We start from the raw sequence: 24,554 nt of genomic DNA on the forward strand, positions 1-24,554 counted from the left end.
AGGGCTCTGGAAAGTCCCCGGGCTTCTTAATCGCAGAGATGCGGCCGCGGGAACGCGGTATCTTCTGACAATTGGCCCGCCTGCTTCGGTGGGGGGGCAGAGACGGTGTTGGAGCCCAATGGGCCAAGTGTCAGAGATTTATAGCCGTTGATTTCACAGTCATTCACTGACCCCCTTATATATATGGGTCCAACAGAACGGGGCTTACTCTTCTGTGTTCATTCATTTTTTTGTGCCATAATTTTAGAGAAACAAAGTTGTGAATGGGCTTTAGGCTCTGGAAAGTCCCTGGGCTTCTTAATCGCAGAGATGCGGCCGCGAAAACGCGGTATCTTCTGACAACTGGCCCGCCTGCTTCAGTGGGGGGCAGAGACAGTGTTGAAGCCCAATAGGCCAAGTGTCAGGATCTATAGCCGTTGATTTCACAGTCATTCACTCGACCCCCTTATATATATGGGTCCAACAGAACGGGGCTTACTCTTCTGTGTTCATTCGTTTTTTTGTGCCATAATTTTAGAGAGACAATGTAAGTCCAATTAGCCAGGGCATGTTATGATGTGGCTGGTGTAAATATTTTTTGGATGTACAAAGTAAAAAAAGATCTACCTTAGGAATGAAAACGGATGGTCCGACTGAATTTTCCCTTCATGCGCATTATTAGAGTATGCTCCAAAAGATGAGAGAAAAGGAGTGATAAAAAGATGAAATTTTATATTGAATATTATTTTTTTAATTAAATAGTTTTTTTTTTATGTTTTTATATGTGTAGAAGTCTAAATTTATTTACACACGTACATATTTGCTACATGCAAATTGTATCGTATTTCTGATTGGTCATCATTTATTTCTATTTCTTAAAAGTTATTTAAAGAATTTTTAGATTGATTGATAATTGATTGGCCATTTCTTTTTTTTTCTTTTTTTAATATCATTTAAAGAATGTAATTTGTAATAAAATATGTCATTTTGTATGAGATTTTTGTATGTCAAAAAGATAAAAAAAATATGTATGTTGTTAATTAATGAAATATGTCATTTAAGAAATGTTATATATGTGTAGATGACATTTAATATGTTATTTATTATTTAGTTAATTTTTTTTTTATGAAAATATGTCATTTTGTATGAGATTTTTTTTTAGTTTTTTAGTTCCCATAGTAATACACTGGCACAATACTAGTTTAAATTTATTTTTCTAATTCTATTAGTAAATAAAATCGGAAAATGAGTTTAGGGAATAACAAAAGGAAAGGTTTATTATAACACTAAATTTGCACCTTAATTTGACTGAAAAATTGAATATTACATGAAATAAAGGAAAATTGAACTCAAGCTGGAAAAATTAAGCATACAAAAAATATATATTAATTTGACTCGTGCTCTATTCTTGGACATATTTCATATTTTTGTAACATTTTTAACTACTTTTAAATATTTAATGAGTATTTAAACAGAAACTTTTTTAAAAAAAAATTAAACATGGCAAACACTATTTTGACACGGCTATACAGGTTTCAGTCCTCAATTTCTTTTTTATCTTTATTTTCACTGAAAATAAACAAAAATACAAAGCATCTTCAAAGACTACTAAACTGTGCTGATTACTGATTTGCCTTGTACAACACAATATTCATTTTGAACTTCTAACTGAGGCAGTCGAAAGGGAATTGCCGGGTTCGGAGGAAAAATCACGCTTGTGAAGTCAGTTCTTAGTACTTTACATTTACATTTACATTTCATGTGAGCTTTTTAAGGAGTTTTCTAAAAGGTGGATAAAGATTGTCACTGGAATCATTTTCTAGTAAACTAGTAAAATATATGCCCTCTTGAGAAAAATGCCGGACTAGGTATACTGTATATAATTGGTGGTACAAAACAATTTTTGTTTCTTAAATGGTTGCAAATTCTACTCATCAAATCGGATTTCATTTGGAAAGTACAATTCAACTTTGTAATGACACATCGGAAGTTCTTCTCCTTGATATTTTGAAGCTCATGATGTTTATAAACATTTTTCTTTCAAATGAATGATATGTTTTTAATAAAAATGGTCGGCATTTTTTTTTTTTTTTTTTTATCATGATGGATATTTTAAAGGTGCTTAGTACATTTGCCAAAATCACTCGGTGGACAATAAAATCTCTTTTGTTAGATTATGTTGTTCAACCGTTTACTCAAAGAGAAAATCTTTTAACAAGAAAATCAATTTCCTTTCAAAATGCACATTGTGTGCTTTGTAAACCTTGCATTTGAAAGCACATACCATTTATTTAGGAGTTCCATATTTACGAACTTCTTGAATTCCTGTTTGGACCGCTGGGTGCTGAGCAATATACAAGGAAAGAAATCCACATTTTTCTTTTTCTTTTTAAATAAGGAGAGCCTTGTCGGGAGCAGCTTGGGTCTGATGGCCATCAGACCAAATTGAGTTTGATGACCCGAATTTTTTATTAATAGAAAATAAATAAATAAAATATCGAAAAAGATGATGGCTTTTGAGTTTTATCGATATATAGGTAGATTGAGATGAATTTTTCCGTCCAACGGACGGGACCAATTATCCCGTCCGGCTTTCTTTAATTTACCCGACCAGATCAGATTAGTTGCTAATTATCCAGTAGTGTAGCATTTAAAAAAAAAAATTCATTATCTAAAATGAAACCAGAAGCAAAAAAAAAAAAAGCTACAGTAACAGACGGGATAATCTATCCCGTTCAAAATTTTTTTATTTTTTTTCTGCTAAGCAAAATTAGTGGAGCACTAATTTAGACGGGATCATTTATTCCGTCCAAAACACTGTAGCTGAACAGAATAAACCATCCCGATCTACTTATATATCGATAACCAAAAGCCATCCCGTTCTTCGATATTTCATTTATTTATTTTTTATTAATAAAAAATTCGGTCCGATGACCAGCACTGTCGTCCGATCTCAATTTTGAGTCTTTTCACTTGATTAACGGATCCTTTCTCATATCCGCTCATAAACCCACAATTATGTCTCTCCGTCTCCTCCGTTTTTTCTTTTCTCCCAGTCCACAGAACTAAAGAAGGTGGAAGCCTCGAAGCCTTGAAGGCATCCATACCACTCCGCCGCCCTCCTTGAACCCACCGGCCACGCTCTCTGATTGAAGCCTCCGATTACATTGCATCGTGGCTCTGTTGGTTTTCTTAAAGCCAGTAACAAACTTGAAACGTGAAGCTCCTCATCGATCGTGGCTACATCGTGCGCGCCTCCGTTCGCGACCCTGTGAGTAACCCCAATTCCGTCTCCCTCTCTCAGTTGACAGTTCAGTTTCAGTCCAAGAAAAATGTTTTGTCTTTTACCATTGTCAATTTATAAAATTTCCTAATTTGTTGCTATCTAGTGCTATTGAATATTTTCTGGTTTAAATTGCAACTTCTTTGATTTACTGGCATACATGAAAAGTCTTAACCTTGACGAGGAGTGCAAAATTGATTGCTCTCTTTATGATAGATCTATTTATAAAGTCGTTAAATAGAAGTTCTATATAAATTCTACTACTACATCATCAAATTAGAAATTGGAAGTGTGGTTATGAATTTGAGCTTAATTGAAGACCGTCAGAATTTGAGAAAAATTCAAGCTTAGTTTGAGAAAAATACAAGTGTGCTAATGAATGAGTAAGCCGTTAGAATTTGACTGATGTTGATTCATCTAATTTTACTGATGTAGATGATAGAGAGATGAGATGGTGAATTTGGAAGATAGTGATAAAGAAGAATTATAAGAAGAATTATAAGAAGATTTGGCACTAGAAGAACTCATAGGCTAACAAAGGGACAAGCAACACAACTGAAATCTTTGGTATAGTTTTTGTACAAAATTGGTTGCATTACATTTCTTGGCTCTTTGAAATTCGAAATTTAGATCATAATTCTTCATGAATTATACAGATTTTTGCTTAAATATGAAATAGATCTTCATTAATGGAAATAATTATATATTTCTTGTAGCGAGAATATAATCAAAGTTTCCTGAACTCAAAAATGGAAACACAATTACACAAGTATATGATCTGCTCAGTCGTCAGAGAAATTAGTTAACTAAAATACACAGAAATGTATGCAATAGCCTGAAGTTTGGCAGAAAATTAAAAATTTGCAAACTAGAACAAGGCTTAGCCTAAAACATGTTACAATTTTGTTGAATCCCAATCAAGAGGCTGATCGAAGATTCGTTCGTCTCAAGGAGATGTATGCTAATAGCCGGTACCCAAAAACCATTATAATTAAAGCAACGACTTCTCTAAGACCCTTGTCCATATGAGTAACATTTAGGTACGGCGGCACTTCATCATACTGCACTTTCAATAGGAGCCTGTAGGTATGATAGTTGAATGATAGATACCGAAGCCATGATATGAATGAAGGAACCCTCTGCACATCACAAAATTCATGAGGTAAAAACATAATTTGTAAAATGGATTTTGCACATTAATTTGTTATCTTCCTTAAAATTTGAGAATGCTATCTCTTAAAAAGTTTGAAGGTATAATGCTTACCGTTACAAAAAATCCTCCGGCTAACATAAAGGTCATCACTGTGACAGAAGCAAGAGTAGTTGCCTTTTTTATATCCAAGAGGGAGGCACCAATTGCTAAACCGAGACCCTATATATAATTTCATAAATTTCAATAACGATCAGACTTCTTATGTATGTAGTTTTTTTTTCTCCAAATTAAACATTATCTATTCTTTAAATTAATTATTGTAATTTTATATTGTGCATGTACCTGAGCTGCGACAATGCATAGGAAAACAATAAGCATAGTAAGGAAAAAGGCAGTTGCAGTCTGTCTCAGGCCAGCCATGAAGTAAACGATAAGCAAAAAGATTATAGGTAGCAAAAGATCAAGCGGCATATCGCTAGTGGTTCTGGCCATGAAGTAAGCACTGAGCTTGTACATATCAACAGCTCTTTCCTTGTTAAGCATTGCTCTCTCTTGTGGAAATGTAAATATAGCAGTAAACACTGGAAAGAATCCCCAAAATACTGCTATGAAAAATAGCAACCCCGCCTACATTTATACAATTGAAACTTGTACATCAATCAATTTATCAAAGAATCAATCAATAAAATGAATTAAATCTATATTTCCAACACAAATTATCTTATAAGGATACATACCTGGTCTTGAAGAGCTTTGGGAGTGGCGGTGTTAGAATGCCACCAGAGAAGGCCAAGGATAAGTGCGGTGGCAACAACTTGTGTAATCCTCATCCAGCTCAAGTAGTCATGCCGTCTTTCTTTTATCCCTCTAAAGAATAAAATGATGTACTGCTGGCTCCAAGATGCTCCCCATTCTCTCTTCATCTTCTTTTGAGGTTGTGCCGGCACACACTCCTTGAAATCCTCAGAAACCAGTGTTTTCTTCTCTTTGCTCTCCATTTTGTTCTCATATGCTCCAACTAAGTACTGCATCGGTGCATTGATAATTAGTCATTTATTGAAACTTACAACCATATCAATATTGTATTGAAATTTGGCTTAGTTTCAGACTTTCAGTTCTGTATATAATAAGTTAGCTTTAGTTCTTTCTATCAATCTTGCACATATATCGAAATAAAAATTATCAATTAATTACCTCATGAACATCATTTGCAGATGGTTTGTTAGGTTTGGCATGGGTTGCTATATCTTTAGTTTGCACTTCATCATGCAACTCGGAAGGTATTGATATATCGGTAAGGTTGCCATTAGCAAGGTCTAGCAAGAACTCTGCTGGGTTCATTGCAATCAGAGGGGAGCAACCAATGGATTCAAAATAAGGCATAGCTTCTGATGCCTTTCCGAAATAAAGTAGGCTGCCTTTGCCCAGAAGGATCAGTTTATCGAATTTGTGAAACAACCTGCTTGACGGTTGATGGATTGTTGTCACCACTGTCTTTCCAGCCTTCTCTCAAAATTTAAATATTGTGTTAGTTATTTAATTAATTTCTAGATTAAATTGCATACATGTACTTTATCTATACTCTGATTGTATTCTCTAATAATTTACCTCAGCTATGTTATGTAAAACTTGAACAATACGTAGAGCAGTAGTTGAATCTAGTCCAGATGTAGGCTCATCAAGAAATAACAATGAGGGGTTGATGATGATCTCACAACCAATGCAAACCCTTTTTCTCTCACCTCCCGAAACACCACGTACAAATGATCCTCCAATCATTGTGTTCTGACACCTGACAACCACAACATTGATCAATTAGTTGGCATTAAATTCTCTATATTAAGACATTCACTTGAATTTGTAGAATGAAGAGAACATGTGTACCTTTCAAGACCCAGCTCATAAATGACATCCATTGCCCTGTCCTCTTTTTGTTGCTTTGTCATTGTTTTTGGTAATAGGAGGAGTGCCGCATAAGTTAATGTCTCTTTCACTGTAAGATGCGCAAATAGCACATCATCTTGTGTCACAAATCCTATCCTGTATCATGGACCACATTGCTTAATTCCCATACTTTAGTCTATATATGCAAAATATGCTAATTAATTAAATCATTAATTTACTGTTATAATTAATTAAGAAGTATTTGAATCATAGAGTAGATTAAATTTCAATTTGGGTATAACCAAGCTATTTACACAGAACTTTTTGCATTATTTTTTTATTTTGGATTTATTTCTTGTTAACAACACAAAGCAGCAACAGGTCCTGCACTTTGAACTAAAATAAGTTAGTAGATGATTTGGAATAGAAGTCAATCTATGTACGTATATGCTACTTACCTGCGCTTTAATGATTTGCTGTATGTCTCATCATTGTAGGTGACTAAACCTTCAACTGCATTATCGCTTATTCTTCCACCGAGTAAGCTCAGAAGACTTGTTTTCCCACAGCCAGATGGTCCCATCAAAGCTACGACTTCTCCGGGGCTAGCAGAACCAGATATGCCATGGAGTATGTATTTCTCATTCGTAGTAGTGACACCTTTGATAAAGACCTTATACTTGACATCAGTGAACTGCAAGGTCAATACTACAATTAATGTGTCTTCTTTTTTATTTCCATTGGGTCCCTTGTGACAGTTACTGCAGACCAATGGGTCTATGATGCAAAATCTGGTACGAGAAAGCGGAAATATTTCTAATTTCTTTTGGTGTTGATTTAGTAGCATATACTGGTGTAAACTGGTATATGTTGATTAATAACAATGTCAGTAATAGGAAGGTTGAAGATACCGGATGTGTCAGTTAATGTAACAAAAAATGCCTTTTTTCAAAAAATTAAAATAAATAACACTGTTCCACTGAGATTGTGATATCTCCATTGGCTCTCCTAAAGCAGAGCCGTTTTGTTATAAAGATTTTTAATTTTTTTTCTCTATTTTTCAGCTCTTGATTATCTTATGATGTCCTTGGTGCTCTGTCCTTTTTAAGAAATAATGAGAAAAGGTACCTTTAAGGAAATCGGTAAGGTAGGCTCAACTATAAAGTTTTTTCTTTTGATGTTCGACTCGAGATCTCCAGCTACATTAAAAGCATACATATACCCCTTATTAGATAATAAACAGAAGTGCTAAGTAAAAAAAAAAATTACTAGACATCTTAATTACCAGGAGAGATATCATCATCACTGAGACTGGAATTTAGATCTGCGACACCTTGAGGTGGTGGAGTAAAACCAGTGAATGAGAAGGAGAAACCCAAGCTGGCACTTGATGCTCTGCTCAGTGCCGCGTTGCTCACTTCCTCTAAATCCACCTTGTTGAGCTGCGTGCTCCTCGACTTTCTTATGTGGTAGCTGCCCCTCCTAGCTGGCGAGCTACCCACCACCTTCGACTTGCGGGCCCCACCATTAAGCTCTGTGCTAAATTCTGTCTCTGTTGATGCCGTGCGGCTTAATGACTTCAACACCTCCAATTGATCTGATCTCGTTCTGTCTATTACTGATGATCGTGTTGCTGGATCTGAATCCATTTTCCTGCGTGTTTTGAATTGTTGATGACTATGTTAAAGTAAATTTAGCATATATTTAGTTGAACATGTATTTGATATCTTAAAAATATTATTCAAACTAATTAAATAAAGTTGTAGACGTGTTCTTCTCCACAAAATTCATGGTTTGTAATAAAAAGTCGTTAAAAAATCAACCTTTTTTTTTTTTTTATTGTTTGATAAAAAAACTAAATTTTTTAACTTGTTAAAAACACGTCTACAAATTTAATTTTTATGTTTGACTTATATTTTTGAAGATATCAAATGAACAATAAAAGTAAACTAAATATAAATTAGAACTATCCGTGTTTTTTTATTGCTCTTTACTTACTTTATACTGGTCTTTGTAATGATAGGTGACATTAGCAATCGAAAGCAATGTTGGTGGATTCACTCACTTTGGCAATCAACAACGTAAAGTCATTTTCTTACTTAAATTAAGTGGCTGACTTTTATTTCGTTATTGATCGATCATGATAACTAGCTGTCGGGGTATCAATGAGACAATGACACCCTTTTACCCGTTTTCCCGTAGTGTATTCGATAAGATGGGTACATGTAAGATTTTCTTTTTGTAAACTTATCGGGTACAGATACGGATACGTATACGGATAAATATATATTTTTTATTATCTAAACGATTAAGTACGGATAATGACTATTTTGTACCCGTTGGCCGATTGAGTAATTATAAAAGTAAATAGTATATTTATAAATATATTAATGAACAATGAATATTTATTCTCGAACTATTTTTGGTCTTTTCAAAAATTATATTTTATTAAAATTTCTGACTTAGACAAGTAACTAAAGCTAAAGTTAGGAAAGAATTGAATTTTACTTGTTCGTGACATGATATGATGATAGTCTCTGCTACAACTTATTCGAATATTTATTGATTTAATTTGTTTAAGATGCAAGTGCTATCAAATAATTTGTTTTGTATTCATTACTTTAGTGAGTTGAATATATATGTGCAAAATTAATGTGTTTTAATGTATTATTTAATAAATAATAAAATAATTATTATATTAATATTATTTTTTATTTATTCATTATTGTTTCGTTATTTAATAATCATAACGGATAAGGGTAAGGTACATATAAAATGAATGGACAAAAGTATGATATATAAATAAGAACAATTTGTAATAAGTACGGGTATGAAAATACTTCTATTGTCCAATTCTTATCGTACTCGTTGACACCCTTAACTAGCTATATATATACTTAAAAAAATATTAATTAGGACTTATTTTTGCAAACACTGAAGTAACGGAATAGTGTGCTTACTGTGCTATTCCGGTTGAAAACATGCATGTGCCAAACAAATTTTGGCAACCACTGTCAAGCTTTTAAAGATAAAAAGTAAAAAAATAACATGTGTCAAACGTAGATCTTTTTTTTTTTTTTTTTTAAGCTCTTGAGAATGGAGCAAATGAATGAAATAGTATATTAGTGGTGTGAGATATAGTCATTGTTATTATTTTATATTATTTGTTTATCGTTGTTATTATTATTATTACTAGTATATTTAATTATATTAGTCTACTACTATTCTTATTACTATTATTATTGAAAAAAATATATAGGTGAAAGAAGGACATGTAGTGCCAAAAGAAAAGAAAAAGCGCTTTATCTAGCATTTCAGGCTCGTCTAATAATCAGGAAAAACAAAACAGAAAATTAAAAAGGGCATGGGATACAGTTATCTAATAATCTAGCATTTCGGCCGTCAGGCGGGAACGAGAACGGATTCAATTTGAATGATCGAAACACTGTTCTCGAGTAAAAAAAAAAAAATTCACTCATAGTGAATTTTCTTTTTTCCCACGGGAATAGTGAATGGCTGAACAGGGCCTAAGGTGTTCTTTCGGATTGCCAATTATGTGTGTTTAGAAAAGTTAAGTTTCTATACATATTTAAATATATGAAAATCATGCAACATAATCTGTAATATACATTTAGCACATACAATTGCAAATAAGGAGTTGAGATATCAATAGACAAATAAGAAAGATAAATAGCAGAAGCAATGATCAGAAATCAAAATATATAGCCAGCATGAATTAACAAAGCCTTAATTAACTCATTGCTAAAATAAGATGAAGGAGAACGCAAGATTAAAATGGAGTACCTTCAATTTTTACTCAGACCTTGGAAAAGCTCTCTTTTTCTCTCTCTGATCTCTCTCTCAAACGAGAAACACTGAGAAACTAAAATTGGGAAAGAAACAGAGAAAGGAATGGGAGGCTAAATGAATGCCACCAGTGCATATATATGTACCTAGCCTTTTATCTTCTTTCTTCTGGCCTTTTCGCAATAATTAATAAGCAAGCCATTACAATCACAAGCCAATCAAACAGCCACCAACGTCGTATGCTCCAGGGAACATATTACTTATTTTTACCAAAACGCCCCTTGTTTTGTTTTTATTATCATAAACCTCCAAATTTTATTGATTGTGTTTGCCGTGCAAGTCTCTTTCCTCCCTTTTATGTGGGCTGCGTTGTTCTTAGCTTAGTTCGCTTGAATAGTATTGTACATGTTTTCCACCGTATGCTTTAAGGCAAATTTAAGGTGAAAACGATATGTTTACAATATTAGAAAATGAAATAAAACACCAATTCTAACTACTTGATAGAACAAAAGGTACAAATGAAACTGCATGCATTAGCCCCATAAGGAAACGACAAATTAACACAATATATGGTTAAGTTTCAATATGACATCAGTTAGGTTAATTTTGAGCTGACTCGATCTAACATGACGACCGTTGCTTTGTTAATAATCTACGTTGTCTGACTCGAGGTGACTTGTCTAGCAACAGCAATAAACCGGCATTGCTACTTGATAGCCCAATTGGATACCTGTCATGCATTAACATTTCAATTTAATTATTAAAATTGTTAAAATCACGCAATTAATGTTCTGTGTATTTCTTAGGATGATTATTAAACACACTGAAAGAGAAAATCAGGAACATATGACCCATTCACTTACTTGATCCGAGATGCTTTCCTTCTCCAGAATAAAACTGATGTGATCCACTGAAATAAACCAAACAAACAGTCAAGAGAAATGTATTATGGGTGGAGCCAAAATTTTAAAATATAGAGGTCAATTATATAAAATTTTCGTACTGCGAATGAAAATTAATTTTACTCTAAATTATATATAAATACAAAAAAAAAATAGAGTTCAATTGAGCCCTGTACCCTCTTATTCAATCCGTCCCTAAAGTCATATATGTACAAGACAAAAGACTTTAAAAAAAAAAAAAAGGAAATCAGGGTCTTAATAGTAATGTCTAATGGGCTCATTTAGACTTTATAAATGAAAACAGGCTTTCAGTCAGAAGGCCCAATGCTAATATAAACTATGTCTTCGTTTAATGTTTGGTTTTACTGATCGGCCTTTTATCGTCTGGATAAATGCAATGTGTGACAGGTAAAGTTGTGTTATGTTCAGTAGTTTTCTATATAACTAATTCAAAACTTGTTAAAGATACTAGCTAGAGAGCATTAAAATTTACTTGAGCAGTTCTGCAGTAATTTTTTCTGTGATTTCTTGCTTGCAATTGTGTTGTTAGTTTATTATCATAGGATTGTACAGCTTCCTATAACAATAACAACAGTTTCTAATACCAAAAACACCTTATGAATGACAATATCTGGCTAGAAAATTGTGACTTTGAGGCAAAATAACAAAATTTGAACAAAATAATGTGCTGCTCAAAATGAGTTTTACCTTCACGACTGACATGACGGAGAAAGATCTTGCTTTTGGAAGAGGGGGGTTGCGCTTGACGATCTTTTTCTCGGGCACCACATTGTCTCTGCAAATCTGCTGTGCAATCTCTCTCAGCAGCACCATCTGAGCTTTGTCGGTGCCCATGTTGATGAGGGATTGCCTCATCGACTCTCTGTCAGCCTCCAATGCATGCAACCTCGTCTGCAGCTTCCGTATCTCTTCCTGTTCCATTCCCCATCCTTGGCCAGCAGTTCCTAGGCCTAGCCCTATTCCCACTTCAGGCTTTGTCTTTGTTGGTGTCGGACCAACTCCTAGTTCTCTCGGTGTGCTTGCATATGAATCATCACCCCCGCAAACTCTGACCGTGTAAATTCTATCGCTAGTTTCACCATCTCCATCGAATGTGTTTGACGGTCGATCAACCGCCACAGGAAACTCGTCCCCCCGGTTCACAAAGGATGTAGATCCCGAACCGAAGCTATTGAAAGAAGAAGAGAACCTGCGTCTCGGGCGTTGTTGATATCTAGGCGACAATAAGGATTGCCTTACCACCACCCCTTTCTCCATGACATTGCTTGGCAACTTCTCGAGCTGGCAGATGCGTTGCTCTATCTTCTGTAAGTGCTCCTTTGGTGTCTCTACCTCACCTTCCTCGGTCTCCCCGAACGGGTACTTGTCAGCTTCAATCTGCTCATCATCTGCACAAGGTGGCACCGTAATCTTGCATCTGAGGGGAGGATAATCGAAACGTGCGGGAGGAGTCATTGGTGGGGGAGTATCAAATTGGTCGTGTGGTGTGTTGGGCTCTGAGGCATTTGCATCGAGGTCGAGAATACCATAGCTAAGGAGCCGGTGCTTGTAAGCCTGTACCTCACAAGAGAGGGATTGCAATGCCTGGTCCTTTTTGTACAACAGCTCCTCTAGTTCACTGATTTCTTGCTGGTCATGCGTCATTTTCTCCTCTGAGAAGCGCTTAAACTGGGTTGCCTCAATCTGCACATCAGCCTTCTCTCTCTGTAGCCGGAGGATCATGGCTAGTGTCTCAGTTGTGGCTGTAGCCGATGAATTGCGCTCAGCCTCCAGCTCAGTGCACAAATCCAAGATGGTTTGTTGGTGTCGTGCCAATGCCTCCCTCAGTGCTGCGGCCTCATTTTCAAGCTCTATCCGTGCAATGCCCTCAGATATCGATGTCATCTCTGAATGATTGCGCTTCAAGGGGCGAGGGCTTCCATCTATGTGCATAAATACCTGGCTTGGGCCGCAACAAAGGCATGAGCAGCACGTGCAGGAACAAGTGCACGTCCTAGAGGGTTGCTCCTCCACATTGGGATCCATCCGATTCTAAACCGCGCGCCTTACCAACCTCCAATTCTTGCTTCTTTTAATTTCTATATGCTTATCGCAATGTCATATGCCAGAGATTGATGAAGTTTTGATCAAGGACGTCATAAACTGAGATTCACTACAATTGATCTTTGTTGAAAACAAACAAGGGTCAAAGCATAAAATTAAAGATACATAAATTCATGAAATTAATTGAATCCAGATAATGTTGCAAGATGAAGGCAAGGGAGCGGCATAAAATTGATGGAAGGGAGATGACCAAGTGGAGGTGCTCGGGGTGCGATCGGGATGGTAGAGGTATTGTTGTTATTGCTGAGTAGGAATGGCGAGGGCTACACGGCTGGCCCCAACGCGACAATTCTTTCAAACACTTAATTTAGGCTGCTCTGGCTGAATTGTTTTCAGGGTGTATTTTTATCTAATTTTGGTAAAAATAGTAATGAACAGAGGTCCATTTACCGTGCAAAAGGAGAGAGAGAATAGCAAATAGTTTATAGGAAAAGAAGATAAATACACAGTTAGCCAAACAAACAAAAAATAGACAGTTTTCTGCTGACTGCGGAACCATCTTTTGAATTCGAATGATTCAGTTGCAAACTTAATTAGATAAAAATAGATATCCCATAATATCCGGTACGTATTGGATCAAATGCCCGAATATCCATGCGATATGGTGCAATATTAATTAATGACTAATTATAATGGTGGATAATATAATTTTTTTGTAATTTTTTTTATAATATATAAATTACATAGTATATATTTACTATTTGAATATCCATGCGATATGGTACGATATAGATATTTAGATAGTAGATATATACTACGTAGTTTATATATTATAAAAGAACTTTTTCTGTTTCTTTCCCGTTTCCTACGAGGCAAAAAGAAAATTTCACAAACGAAAAAAAAATATTATTATGAAATGTCCGTCTCACTGTTTCTAGCATAAATGGTAAATAATTCAATATCCTAATAATATATTTTTTGCTTACGAGGCAAAAAGACAATTTCACAAACGGAAAAAAAAAAAAATCTTCCCTGTTTCTTATTCAATATCTATTTTTAATTTTCGAATTTATATCCTCCATCTTAATAAATTCGTAGCCATATTCAAAAAATAATACTGATATAATTTAGCTCCTAGGAGGCAAAAATAATACTAATTAATATATATATATTTTTTTTGTTTCTTATTTTTTGTCTTCTAGGTGGCAAAAATAAAATTTCGCAAACCGGCAAAAAGTTATAACTATCGCGCCAGGTAGGGGTCGAACCTACGACCTTCTGCTTAGGAAACAGACGCTCTATCCACTGAGCTACAGGCGCTTTATTGGTAATCTCCGAACCAAAATCTTTTTGTTCTATTCTCAAATAATTAAAAATTGATATGTTGTTGTATCACGAACCTAGCCAGAATTTGCTTATACGTGATGCGAGTAATAATCCTTCTCGGCTCTTTATTCTTGAACATGTGTCAACATGTTTGAACATGAATGTCCTGAAGTATCTTTCAATTTTTCCCGGATTTTACAATTATCACCACATGTAACTTTGACAAGATTTGTTGTGGCTTTCTACATGAAACAACATGTAACAAGCTTGTTTTGATGTTCTTACAACTTACGAGTTACGAGCATAGTGACAATATACGCATTAATTTGCGTATTAAACATTTTTTTTTCACATTTTCGAACCGAACTCCGAATAAAACGTAAAAAAATGTATAATACGTTATATTCTCAAATAAAACGCGAGTCACAAATTATTAGCTAGAAAAATACAACAACAACAAAAAAAAAATTGGGGTTTTTTTTTGCTTCTTTATTGTATCAAATTGTTCCTGAATTATATCTGAATCAAGAATTTTTTACTCCAATCAAATCTGAACTATTCGTTTATTACTATGTTTACGAGTTCTTACAAATTGCATATATTTTATCAATTGATGTTGCGACATTAAGTAGTTTAGTGGGGTCAAAAAAATTATCTCGTCAAAGTTTTGTATCCTCGTCCGTGCTGCAAATATTTTGCTGAAATAGTTTATTTCAAAATGAGGTAATTTAATTCTAAATTTTTCATTTTGTTGTTACGAGTAGAAAATTCCAATATCAAAATATTTTTCGTGATTATTTTGAATGTTGTATATATATTTTTTTAATGACCCTAAGAAAATTTCGAATTTTATTTGTCGTTTTGTGTGTACATAAAAATGATGTAGCTGTTTTTTTAAATGTTCGTCTCACTGTTTCTAGCATAACTAATTCAATATTGAATATATTTCGTGATTATGTAATGTTGTATATATATTTTTTATCTTGACAATTGCCATTCTCGTACGATCCTTTCGTAACGTATTGTGCGATGACCCATATTGTATGGTCAAGATTTATTTGAAGATTGTGTTGGCTTCATTTAGTTGATAATATGTGTTAGTTTATTTTTTATATATAGTATTTTTATTATAAAAAAAACATTATGTACATGTTTTTGACAAGAAACAAAAACAACAATTAATGTACACTTATATATTTGTGAATGTATTATTAATAAATTATATAAAGATAGAACAACATATGGAAAATAATTACAAAAAATTACTTCTTGGCATGCAGCCACTGCCAAGCCATTATAAATAAAAAATGTATAAAAAAATTAACTAAAAGTACTTTAAAGTATCTATGATAAAGACAAATCATAATAACTAAGAAAATTTTATTCAGAGATAATTTTATTTCATACTAAAAAAAAATATTAATAGCAAGAACAATAGAAAAAACTAGCATTAAAACAGCAGGATGCCGAATTTTAAATTCAGATGGTTTAAATATAACATTGATACACAAAATTTTACAGAAGGTACACATTTGAGAATATTTTCTTAATATCAACAGTTTCAAATAATATGGTAGAGTGTAAAATTAAAATGATTTGATAATGCAAACGAAACAGAAGAACTTTCTAGTAAAATTTCTTAATAAAATTTAATTAGTACATTAAACAATTTAATGAGCACACTTTGAAACGAGTCATATATAGTTGTTAGCCGTTCTCTGTGTTTGATGATGAAACGAGTCACTCCAATTCACTGTAGAGACTCATAGTGACAAACAAATAGTTCGGGTTCCGTTCGGCGGGATCAAAAATTTATGATTCGGGTATAATTTGGATATAATTCGAAAATAGTTTGGTACAATAAAGAAGTCAAAAAAGAAAACCCAAATTTTTTTAAAAAAAAATCTCATTTTTTTCACATTTTCTCACGAATAATTCGTGATTCGCGTTTTATTCGCGAATAAAACATATTATATATATATATATACTAGTATCGTACCTGTGCGTTGCGACGGGGACATATTATAAAATTGAATAAAATATGAAAAGATTTTCTTATTGATATTCATATAGAATTAAGAAAAAAAAATAAGGCAAATAATAAATAACAGTAAAACAAACAATGAAACAACAATAAATGAAAAAAAATGGTCAAATATAACATGAAAAACTTCTTAAAGCATCATTGTCATTGATCCTCTTTGATGTAGTCCAACATTTCTGAAAATGAACAAATAAAATATGAAAAATAGATTATAATTGTTCAAATTGAATAACTATGTTTTTTGCTGCTAGAAATGTAATTGTTTAAATCTTAGAAATGTCAAATTGTTCAAATATAATTGTTTAAATCTTAGAAATGTTAAATTAATATGGTTCATATCTTATTCCTCGCTCAAGACCTGATAAACTATATTTTTTGCTGCTTGATAGGTATAATTATGTATGGTTAGCCTACAAAATAGTATCTTAATCCTAATTATTGAAAGCATACAAAAGACTTCGATTTTAAAATGCCACAGTAAAAGCATGATTCAAAAGATTTACTGCACCAATGTAGTGCGGTGCCTGTTGGTACTGAGAGTTTGATCTTGCTGCTGATCATGTGGTGCATTATACCTGTATGCAGGCCTGCCATGAACTGGATTCGGGTTCCATACCCAAACTGGTTATAACCACCACTGAATCCATAATCAGCACCTGGAAACCCGTTAACTTGAAAACTCAACATAGGAAACAACCCGAATGTCCCAAACCCAAAACTGTAACCCCCTCCCCAATTCACATTGTGGAACGGATTTAGGTTCGGGTTCTGGTTCGGTTCAAGTTGTGCTACAGTTGGCAGTCTCTGACCAGTTGACCTATGTGGGATCTCGACTCCAGGTATGGGTTTCGACCATGGATCAGTAGGGTTCTTACCACGCCCATATAGAGGAACAAGCTTTTCTTCTTCCACCAAAGCCTTGCAAACTGGGCATTCAGGCTATCGGGTATGGACCTGTAACCACTTGATTTATTAGAAAGACTAATCTCAAAATTTATCAGTTCTCTAATCTCAAAATTTGAAGAAGAATTATCCTTTCTATCCCACCTATATTACCTACCTTGATTTGCCAAACTATGCACAGTTTGAAGAGTGACATCTAATCTTGGACAAGTCTGAGTTGAACTGAATACCAATTTGAATGCAATTTGCATGAGCTCAAAGGTTTGCAGAGACAAAGAAACCTTGGCTTTATCAACTACAATTTCACAATTAGGACATAGATAATCTAGGATAATCTGATGTAACTCAATAAAAATCTAACCATCAATTGATACTAACATTTTCTGACCCAAGATACATATCCAACTGGATTGACTTGAACTTCAAAAGACTTAAAACAACCTAAAAACACACAGACACACAAGAGCACACCAAGAGAGAAGGACCTGAGCAGCAACCTCTTCATAGCCGGTGGTCCCGTTGATCTGGCCAGAGAAGAACAAGCCCTCAATTTTCTTGGTCATGAGAGATCTGGAGGACTGGTATGCTGGTAAATAATCATATTCCACGGCATATGCCAGTCGCAGCATCCACCAGAAATAATGCAGGGTGATTGTAATCATCTGAAATTTAATAAATCAACATAATTACTAAATTGATCGGAATACACCCAGCAGGCCAAGTGCCCGGTACTACAATAGCAGTTGCAATTTCATTTTAAATTAATTTTAATTAGTAATTATGTTGATTTATTTTAATTTTATTTTAAAAGAAAGGGTAAAATTGCCATGTTGTGCATGATCCGCTTGTGAAACTTGGTTTCTGCTTGCCTGAAGAACTAAGGATATTTCGAGGTCAAATGCAATATATTGGAAAATGGATGCATAATCACACAACCAAGTATTCATTTAGGCAAAATTGGGTTAATTGAAACCTACATGCATTTGCATCAGTGGGATTAATTGCAAAAGGACAATGTTTTAGCAGCAAAATTACACCAAAAAACTACTCTATTAACTCCAAATATCTCCCTTAGGTACAACTTTTTTATAGTTTCTTTAAATATGGTCATTAGCAGTCCTTGTAGCAAACTAAATCATGTGGAACTCTACCACACTAATGAAAAACCAGCGGCGATTGTACTCCCATGGCAGTACAACTGAAATCCCCCGACATATATGGCCCCGGTAAAAGGTGAGAATAGTAAAGAGAGAGATAGAGAGAGAGGGTACCTTCTTTGCGGCTTCAATCACAGCATCCTTATTCATCAAGCGCTGAGCCTTCAAACCAGTGTCATACCGAGACGACTACGGGCAGTATGAACAATCTTCGCTACATCCACCTGTTTTTATCGAAAGAAGTGTACATTGTTGTACTTCCCTGAAATTCTGAGCAGCCTGTGCACTTGTGCCTGAGACAACACATTTATACAGATCTCAAACTTGACATTGAAATTAAGGCTAATCATTTTGGTCCCTGAACTTGACAATTATAGCATTTTTCATCCTAAATTTAACAAATTATTATTCCATCCTTGTGTCAACTTTTCTTAAGAAAGAGCTTGTAAAACTGGTGCATTAGCTTTGTGTAATCCACTGCTTGGAGCACAGACGCTTCAACACAAGTGACTTCCTTTTTTCTAATTATAGATCAAATTGAAGAGACTTTCCTAGTAAATTACTCCAGAAAATGGATATTTATTACACAAATGCAACTAAATTACTTCAAGGTACAGTGAATAAAGATAAAGTAGCTCGATACTTCAAGGATCAGTGGTGAACTACATCAGTCGATCATCACTGAAGAGAGTAAAAGGAGAGATTTTTCAAAAAAAAAAAATGCAAATTGATAGCTAGTAAATATGCCCCGTGGAAAAGGAGATCTAAAACAGGGGAGTCGTAGATGGCCTTGATCTCATCTTTGCTCCAATCGTTCCTCGGCCCCTTATTGATCGTCCGCTCCTTCTCCACGGCTGCGGCAGAGGTCGAGAACGCCGAAACCGCTGCTCCAGCGCCAGCGGACGGCGACCGTAGCCGAGAGCGGAGCGACCTTACGAGAATCATTTTCTTCTCTGTTGCGAGACGAAAGCTAGGGTTGGGAGAGAGAGATATAGTTGGGCGGCGCGGGTCTGAGGCGATGAGGGCTTTTTTCTTTTCTTTGAGAAGAAGGGATCGGGGAGGAAGACGAGCAACAAAAATAATTCGCTGGGAGAAGCGCCTCCAGCGAAATTTTTTTTGCATCTTAGATTCAATTTGCACGATTTTTGATTCAGATCCAACGGTGCATAACAAAAATATTTGTGACAAGATGTGTGTCTGTACATGTAGCGGGTCCAATTTGAACTAAATTTGGACTTCTACGCAGAGAAAGGGTGTATTTAATCAAAAAAAAGGCAGATTATTTGTTTAGATGGCTCAGATTCAATCCAAATTTAAATCAATAAATCCCAACCACACAACTTTCTGTCATTCAATTCAATTTAAGGTGGATAATATAGAGGAGAGATATATATATATATAGAGTTAGGCGGGGTGCTATGGATAGCATAGTGGCCTCTATGTTACGGCTCAATATTCGAGTTTTCAAAATCCAAACGGTCGATCCGAACCGTTCATCTTATTCTCCATATTAATATCTGCTTGGAGACCAAATTTTATAATTTTCTGAATTTTTTTACTATTTATTAAACCACTTTGAAAATCGCTAATCCAACGGTTTTACTGTTTTGTGCAGCCACCGTTGGATCAACAATTTTGTAAAATACTTAATAAATAGTAAAAAAATTCAGAAAAATGTAAAATTTGGTCTCCAAGCAGATATTAATATGGAGAATAAGATGAACGGTTCGGATCGACCGTTTGGATTTTGAAAACTCGAATATTGAGCCGTAGCATAGAGGCCACTATGCTATCCATAGCACCCCAGCCTAACTCTATATATATATATATATATATATATATATATATATATATAGGCTGTGGCTAATTTGCTGCCGGCAGCATTTCTGTAACAAATCATTAGACTAAATAAGTCTTTAGATATAAATTAGTTTTATTTTATCTATATTTCTCTAACAAAGTATAGTAAACCCACATATGTACTTTCGCATACAAATTTGCATATGTAGCCGCATATGCGGTATGCAGTAGCCTTCTGCATGCATGAAAAAAACTGTATTTTAAAACATGAGGGTTCAAATGCCTCCATTTTTTATGCCTCCATCATGCGTCCATTTTTTAAAATTTAAATAACTCAAAGTTTAAATCTTAAAATTCAAAATAAAACCGTTGGATATGAATTATATCATTTTATCTATGCACGTGCAAAATATTATGGTATTTTAATTTTGTTTTGGTTGTCATCTTGAGCTTGTAAAAATGTATACTAATGTGGATAATTTCTAGACGTTGATTTTTTAACTTATTGATTCACATAAAAGCAAAGTAAAAATGTGATAATTTTTATGGACATATAGAGAAAATAACATAGATCACATCTAACGGTTTTATTTTGACATTTAAGTTTTAAACTTTGAGTTATTTAAGTTTAAAAAAATAAAGGTATAATAGAGATATAAAAAATAAAATAATTTGAACTCTCCTCTTAAAACATTGGATAGAGTGTAGTCAATAGTTGTTACCCTAAACCCCGATTTTTTTTTTTAAATAGAATTACTCAAAATTATTTCGTTGAAACAAGCCTCCTCTGGTCTGATATTCGAAAACTAGCCTCCACCGATCCCTAGGATCGGTGGAGAAAAAAAAACACAATCTACACCGGTCCTAGGGACCGGTGGAGCAATTTTTTTATCCATTTTCGCACGCAGTATAGCAGTGCCACAGAAAATCTGAATTTTGTCTACACCGATCCGTAGGATCGGTGGAGGGTTCTTTAAAAAAAAAACTCGACGGGTCCTGGGTCTTGCCTCGTTTCCTATTTACCTTGTTTAATATTCTTTCCATCAAAGCTAAATCCTTCCACAATAATCCATGGCCTTGAAACACTTTGAATGAATTTACAGAAGTAGAGTCGGTGAAACTTGAATCAATATGCTGGTGAAAGCTCTAAATGGAGCACAGCTAACCAATACTCGGTAGTGGGTTCCAAGAATGCAAATAAAAGCTCTCTCAGTCAAATCTGAATAGGGACCGGAGTGAAGAAAAATACTGGATGCTCCAAGAGCAGCACATATGGCACCTACTCAATATGATGAATTCATTCAAATTAAAACGAGGCTGTGAGCCAAGTGTTGACAAAAACTTAATCCCACAGATGCTACGCTGCAAAGGCAAAGACTACAGCTGTAGGCTCAGCTTTTGTCTACACCGATCCTAGGGACCGGTGTAGGTTATTTGTGTGGTCTTTGGTGAAATATGATGTGTAGATGCAAAACAAGCTCCACCGGTTCCTAGGACCGGTGTAGAATGAATTTTTTTTACTCCACTGATTCTAGGGATCGGTGGAGGCTAGTTTTCAAAAATCAGACCAATCAAGGCTTGTTTCAACGAAATAATTTTGAGTAATTCTATTTAAAAAAAAAAATCCTAAACCCCTTTGGTAGCAGAGTTTTCGGATACAAGCATAATTTCGTCATTTTATGCGCCATTAGGCACTAGCACATAGAAACAGAAATAAATAATACCGGTGGCGGGTGAAGATTGAAAACGTTGCTTACGGATTTCCCTCTAAAAGGAAAAGAGTGAAGACGTACTGGAAGCAAAAAAAAGGAACAAAAATTGGAGGTTTTCAAAACACCTGAGGTAACTCAAATTTTGAGGTTGAATCTGGACCGTTAAATATGCTTACAATTCTTATTGGACGGTCCAGACCTAAAATCAAAATTTGAATTACTTAAGGGATCCAAATCCAAAAGGTAGATAAGGGTTATCGTAAGCGGCAGGAATCCTGTCTGTTATGATTGCTGATGCAACAACGCACCTCCGCACTTGTATTTAAATTCAGCACTCAGTCTCAGTAGTGTGGTAACAAACAGAAAGAAATAAGATGGAAACGATCAATAAAAAGGTAGTCGTGGTGGCTGTTGACGAGGGCCAAGAGAGCCTCTATGCCTTGTCTTGGGCTATAGACCATCTCTTTCCGGTGCCGACGACATCTCATGAGGTGGCGGCTGGCAGCACCTCATTGAAAGTTCTGCATGTGCAACCACCCGTGCACAATTATATACATTCTGTCGGTCCAGGTTCAAATTTCTTCATTCATTTCCATTAGTTTGATTGTTTATTTGGATTAATTCCTTGTTGATTCTCCAGGTGTTGATTCAATTAATTTGATGTTTGAAATTGATGAAAATTAATTGTAGCTGTTTGTGTTACACCCTCTCTGGTGGAGTCTGTGAAGCAAGCTCAGGAAGAGAGCTCTAGGGATGTTCTCAATAAGGCACTTCATATCTGTAATGAGAAGGGGGTAATTAATATTGCAACTTGATCTTCATTTAAATATATTATTTTAAAACTATTATCAGCAAGCTCACTGTTATAGTTATGGCAAGTAATTCAATTTCAGCCCATGATCTCTGAACATTGGGAAAATAAGTGGACTACTGAAACGGCCCTAAATAATTCCTGCAAATCCCATATTAATTTTCCTATTTTAAATTTTTTTTTTATACTGTGCAATTTGTGTCCAGTTAATGAGGTAAGAAAAAAAAAACTTTTTTGACTAAAAAATTGAGAATGATTTTACACCCATAATTGGCTGTGAATTGGTCCTTTTAAACTCTTTCTTTGAATTGTGCTATGTCATTTGAGTAAATTAGAAATTTTCATTCAGTTGTTATGTCTTGTAGTTAATTACAGCCAAATTGACGGAAAATTTATTTTCCAAAGCAAAAAAGTTGAGAGCAAAAAATATATTATTTATCATGATTTAGTGTTTACTTCGATTAATTTTTTGGTAACAAAGTTTCATTCTATAGGTTTATGCACCTTATGCAATTGTTAGCTTGTTGTGAATTTAGGTGAGGGCAGGAACAATAATTGTGCAAGGAGATGCAAAGGAGATGATATGTCAAACTGCTGAGCAGATAAATGCCGATGTCCTTGTCGTCGGGGGTCGTCATCTTGGAGCACTCAAAAGGTAACTCTCAAATTTATATCTGTTGACAAATTTGTCATTATAATACCATCAATTATAACGATATGTACTTTGTCAAATGAGGAATTAATTTCAATGTGCATATTAGCTTGTGATGATCTAATTTTTTGTTGAACAATCTTTTAAATTAAACAACAGGGCATTATTGGGCAGCGTAAGTGATTACTGCGCGCATCATGCTAGATGTCCCGTCCTGATTGTGAAACCTCGCAAGCCAAGCACCAGTTAATAAGTGTTATAGAGTATACTGCTTATGCATTGAGTTTGCGATTTTACCTCATGCTGCTGGGTTTTTTTTTTTTTTTTTTCTCTTTTACTTCTCGATCGTTTTCTTTTTCTAGTGTTCTAGATGATGATTCGATACCGTTGTGCTAAATTAATGTAATATGTGGATCATAGTAATTAATAATAATTAAGATGGTTTTGTGAATAATCCACCTTGTCTATCTATTATTTGCAAAGGTTGCCATTTCAGATTTCAGCCACCGGATTGTTAGACCTTGTTGAATTGTAAAAGAATGATTTAAACGCAAAGAAAGTACCAATGTACTCTTGGAATATATGTATTTTTTTTTTTTTTACTTCCGTGCTATCTTGTATCCTAGTCAAACTGAGAATACTTAAATCTTGCCCATAAAATTCCTGTTTATCCTCATTTCTTGTTGAAGAAAGAAAGACTTTCAGAATAACGTCTTGGAAATTAAGCATGTGGAAGTATCGAATCAGTAAAAATAAAAAAAGGAAATCCCAATTTGTTATAAAATAAAGATAAAAACAATAAATAAGATAGATAGAACACATAAAAGATAGCAATCTTTTTATTCATATATTTCTCAATATGTGTACAATACAATATTACAAAACTTCTATTTATAGGCTACAAATTGTAACTGAAAAACTATCTAAATAAATAGAGAAATGAATTCCAATAGTAGTGGCCATCAATTTCAATAGTAGTGCATGAAGTAGTGGGGAAATAAATTAAGGATTAATATTGAGAATTACAACATGAATGACATCCACACATTTATAATATATTTATAACACTCCCCCTTG

At 34.5% G+C, this 24,554-nt stretch overlaps 3 protein-coding genes and 1 non-coding gene across 4 annotated transcripts; 1 reads left to right on the forward strand and 3 right to left on the reverse strand.

Annotated features, from left to right (window-relative positions):
- Window positions 1-3,948: 3,948 nt before the first annotated feature.
- LOC144560019 (ABC transporter G family member 22-like) lies at window positions 3,949-10,330 on the reverse strand. Its single transcript, XM_078309181.1, has 11 exons — window positions 10,104-10,330; window positions 7,585-7,952; window positions 7,428-7,498; window positions 6,758-6,993; window positions 6,300-6,455; window positions 6,024-6,207; window positions 5,610-5,918; window positions 5,153-5,440; window positions 4,758-5,042; window positions 4,527-4,634; window positions 3,949-4,401 (listed from the first exon to the last, which is right to left on the reverse strand). Exons 2-11 carry the CDS (start codon window positions 7,946-7,948, stop codon window positions 4,180-4,182), a joined length of 2,223 nt encoding a protein of 740 aa, XP_078165307.1. The 5' UTR covers window positions 7,949-7,952; window positions 10,104-10,330; the 3' UTR covers window positions 3,949-4,179.
- Window positions 10,331-10,638: 308 nt separating this feature from the next.
- LOC144560022 (myosin-binding protein 7-like) lies at window positions 10,639-13,138 on the reverse strand. The gene is made up of 3 exons (XM_078309182.1): window positions 11,717-13,138; window positions 10,970-11,016; window positions 10,639-10,836 (listed from the first exon to the last, which is right to left on the reverse strand). Exons 1-3 carry the CDS (start codon window positions 13,052-13,054, stop codon window positions 10,728-10,730), a joined length of 1,494 nt encoding a protein of 497 aa, XP_078165308.1. The 5' UTR covers window positions 13,055-13,138; the 3' UTR covers window positions 10,639-10,727.
- Window positions 13,139-14,319: 1,181 nt separating this feature from the next.
- TRNAR-CCU (transfer RNA arginine (anticodon CCU)) lies at window positions 14,320-14,392 on the reverse strand. Its single transcript has one exon. It is a non-coding gene; the product is annotated as a tRNA-Arg (tRNA).
- A 7,910-nt stretch (window positions 14,393-22,302) lies between these two features.
- On the forward strand, window positions 22,303-23,942 carry LOC144560026 (uncharacterized). Its single transcript, XM_078309190.1, has 4 exons — window positions 22,303-22,584; window positions 22,705-22,808; window positions 23,362-23,480; window positions 23,637-23,942. The coding sequence occupies exons 1-4, from the start codon at window positions 22,389-22,391 to the stop codon at window positions 23,725-23,727; spliced, it is 510 nt and encodes a 169-aa protein (XP_078165316.1). The 5' UTR covers window positions 22,303-22,388; the 3' UTR covers window positions 23,728-23,942.
- The last annotated feature ends 612 nt before the right edge of the window (window positions 23,943-24,554 follow it).

Source organism: Carex rostrata, chromosome 9 (assembly GCF_964058835.1).
Source record: "Carex rostrata chromosome 9, lpCarRost1.2, whole genome shotgun sequence".
Taxonomy (NCBI): Eukaryota; Viridiplantae; Streptophyta; class Magnoliopsida; order Poales; family Cyperaceae; genus Carex; species Carex rostrata.

What these genes read in the sequence shown, in the direction of transcription:
- LOC144560019 (XM_078309181.1), bottom strand. Translation starts at nt 7,948, where the DNA reads ATGGATTCAGATCCAGCAACACGATCATCAGTAATAGACAGAACGAGA. An exon ending in TTTTACATAACATAGCTGAG is followed by an intron (nt 5,919 to 6,023) that starts GTAAATTATTAG and finishes TTTTGAGAGAAG; the next exon opens with GCTGGAAAGACAGTGGTGAC. An exon ending in CTGCAAATGATGTTCATGAG is followed by an intron (nt 5,441 to 5,609) that starts GTAATTAATTGA and finishes GCACCGATGCAG; the next exon opens with TACTTAGTTGGAGCATATGA.
- LOC144560022 (XM_078309182.1), bottom strand. Translation starts at nt 13,054, where the DNA reads ATGGATCCCAATGTGGAGGAGCAACCCTCTAGGACGTGCACTTGTTCC. An exon ending in CCGTCATGTCAGTCGTGAAG is followed by an intron (nt 11,017 to 11,716) that starts GTAAAACTCATT and finishes GGTTTATTTCAG; the next exon opens with TGGATCACATCAGTTTTATT. An exon ending in AGGAAAGCATCTCGGATCAA is followed by an intron (nt 10,837 to 10,969) that starts GTAAGTGAATGG and finishes AATGCATGACAG; the next exon opens with GTATCCAATTGGGCTATCAA.
- LOC144560026 (XM_078309190.1), top strand. Translation starts at nt 22,389, where the DNA reads ATGGAAACGATCAATAAAAAGGTAGTCGTGGTGGCTGTTGACGAGGGC. An exon ending in ATATCTGTAATGAGAAGGGG is followed by an intron (nt 22,809 to 23,361) that starts GTAATTAATATT and finishes TTGTGAATTTAG; the next exon opens with GTGAGGGCAGGAACAATAAT. An exon ending in CATCTTGGAGCACTCAAAAG is followed by an intron (nt 23,481 to 23,636) that starts GTAACTCTCAAA and finishes ATTAAACAACAG; the next exon opens with GGCATTATTGGGCAGCGTAA.